General features: G+C 30.1%; 1 protein-coding gene across 1 annotated transcript; it reads right to left on the bottom strand.

The window, feature by feature from the left end:
• Positions 1-623: 623 nt before the first annotated feature.
• Positions 624-1897, bottom strand: LOC136079498 (uncharacterized). The gene is made up of 3 exons (XM_065795235.1): positions 1306-1897; positions 871-1167; positions 624-823 (listed from the first exon to the last, which is right to left on the bottom strand). The coding sequence occupies exons 1-3, from the start codon at positions 1895-1897 to the stop codon at positions 624-626; spliced, it is 1089 nt and encodes a 362-aa protein (XP_065651307.1).
• Positions 1898-2239: the final 342 nt, after the last annotated feature.

Genomic DNA, 2239 nt, shown 5'->3' with positions numbered 1-2239 from the left:
CTATTTTAAAGCCTACTTTTCCATCTCGCAATTCTAAATATCTACATCCATGCTTAGTCTCACCTACATCCATGATTAATCTCACCTACATCCATGCTTAGTCTCACGCATCCATGCTTAGCCTCACGCATCCATGCTTAGTCTCACCTACATCCATGCTTAGTCTCACCTACATCCATGCTTAATCTCACGCATAGCACTATATAATGACTTATATATTTTAATTTCTCCTGTTTCCATGTTTGTTAATTTAACTGTGACTGGTTTTTTCCTAATTGTTTTTAATCTTTCATATTTCGGATCTAATACTTTTTCGCATGGTTCTTTTACTGGATGTATTTTAGGTTTACCAACTGGTTTTTTATCAGTTGCTTCTATTGCTTTTGATTGCAGAATATATTATATATATAATGCATATATATTGCAGATAATAGGTTGATAGATAAAGAATCATAAATGATTCTTTATCTATTAACCTATTATCTACTGCAATCATCAACAAAGTACTGAAATTGTGAGATATTTTTGTGATATTATTTTCTTTTAATAGATTTTGTAAATATTTCTTTGTATAACTCATTTTTATTATATAAAGAAAATTATTTAACTCAATTAAAAAAAAATTAATAAACAACATTCATTTTATTTCCGTTTGAATGAAAGTGTAAAAATATATCAGACATTACAACAGCAAACGCTTTAGTATCTGCTGGAACAACTGCATTAAATGTTGCTTTAATTTGTACATCTACTAATGATGATTTTAATCTTTCTGATTGTTTACTAACATCAAAAACCATAAAAGGGTATAAATCCTTATAGTCTGAAGGAGTTATGTTATCAAATCGTTTATTCCATAAAATTTTTCACTAAATACAGATGCATCTCTATATGCTCTTAAAAATTGATGATTTGGAAATGATAAATTATGGTCAACAGCTGGGTACCTTTCTTGATAAAGCATAATGTACATATTTTTCAAGTCACAATGATCAAAAATTGAAGAATTAAGTTCTTGATTTCCACCTTTGTTTGTTTGGAATCCAACAATGATGTATCTTGGTTTTTCAGGAGATGTCTTTACGTTAAGCCTCCAAGAAAACGTTGTAGATTGTGGAACAGTTACAGCATCACACTGCCTTGCGCAAAATGTTACTGGAAGTGTCACTTTTGATTCAATACTTTTATAAAGATTAACTCTCTTTACATCTGATGGGATCACATGCGGTATAAACAATGATATTTTATCAAGAATAACTTTTCATGCAGCTGCAGCAGCATTTCTAAAAATTGCTTCGGTATCACCTTTTCTAACAAGAGTTAGTGTATGTTTAAATCCGTAAATAACTTTGTTGTAATTATCACAGAATCCAAAAATGTGCTTTAAAGGTATACAAAATGAAAATATTCCCATTGTAGTGGGTTTCTGAATTATATAGGCTTGTCTTACTGTAAACCCTGGGTTATTAGCTGTTGTCGTTGAAGAATCTTTATACCACAATTGATTTAATCCTTGTGCTAATTGAAAGTCATTTGGGTATTTGAGCATTCCTAGCATTGTTGTTGCTTGACCTGGATAATAAACTGACTCTACTTCTTGATTTGATAATTGATATGATGTTTGACTAAATAAGTGCATAATACCATTATTTGTAAGTGTCACTACATCTGCATTAACATAAGATGTCCCATCAAGTTTAAGAAGTCTTCCTTCAAACAAGAGATAAACCTTAGATGGAAGTGTGAACAAATCTTGTTGCACAATGTTGATTCTTATTTCTCCAGCGTTATTTAAATTTGTGCGAGCTACTGGTTCATACTCATGGAATTCAAATCTTTTAATTCCATCATCCACAGTTGGGATTTCGATAAAATTTAATAGGTCAGAAGTTGCCATTTTTTATATACATACAATTTTTTTTTTTATAGAAATAATTATGCAAGTGAGACCACGACTTTTTTTTACTAGATCTTCTATTCTTATAGCTGTTGATTTTAATGCAGACCCCATCATCATTTTATTTATATTTGTGGTTATACCATCTGCATTATTATTTTTAGATCTTTCAGACCCATTATTAATCAGATCTTTAGATCCAATTAAATTTGAAATTATTTCTTAATTTTTTTTATTAGTAGCAGGTTGTGAAACTATCTTTGAAGATGCTTTATCAATTATTTGTTTTCTTTTTTCAACTGCAGCATTTCCAGCAGCTTCTATCGCAGATGTTGAAAGTTC

This window comes from Hydra vulgaris, chromosome 04 (assembly GCF_038396675.1).
Source record: "Hydra vulgaris chromosome 04, alternate assembly HydraT2T_AEP".
Taxonomy (NCBI): Eukaryota; Metazoa; Cnidaria; class Hydrozoa; order Anthoathecata; family Hydridae; genus Hydra; species Hydra vulgaris.
This window is presented reverse-complemented; position numbering and strand designations above follow the sequence as displayed.

What these genes read in the sequence shown, in the direction of transcription:
- LOC136079498 (XM_065795235.1), bottom strand. Translation starts at nt 1,897, where the DNA reads ATGGCAACTTCTGACCTATTAAATTTTATCGAAATCCCAACTGTGGAT. An exon ending in ACTAACTCTTGTTAGAAAAG is followed by an intron (nt 1,168 to 1,305) that starts GTGATACCGAAG and finishes TTGAATCAAAAG; the next exon opens with TGACACTTCCAGTAACATTT. An exon ending in TAGAGATGCATCTGTATTTA is followed by an intron (nt 824 to 870) that starts GTGAAAAATTTT and finishes TAACTCCTTCAG; the next exon opens with ACTATAAGGATTTATACCCT.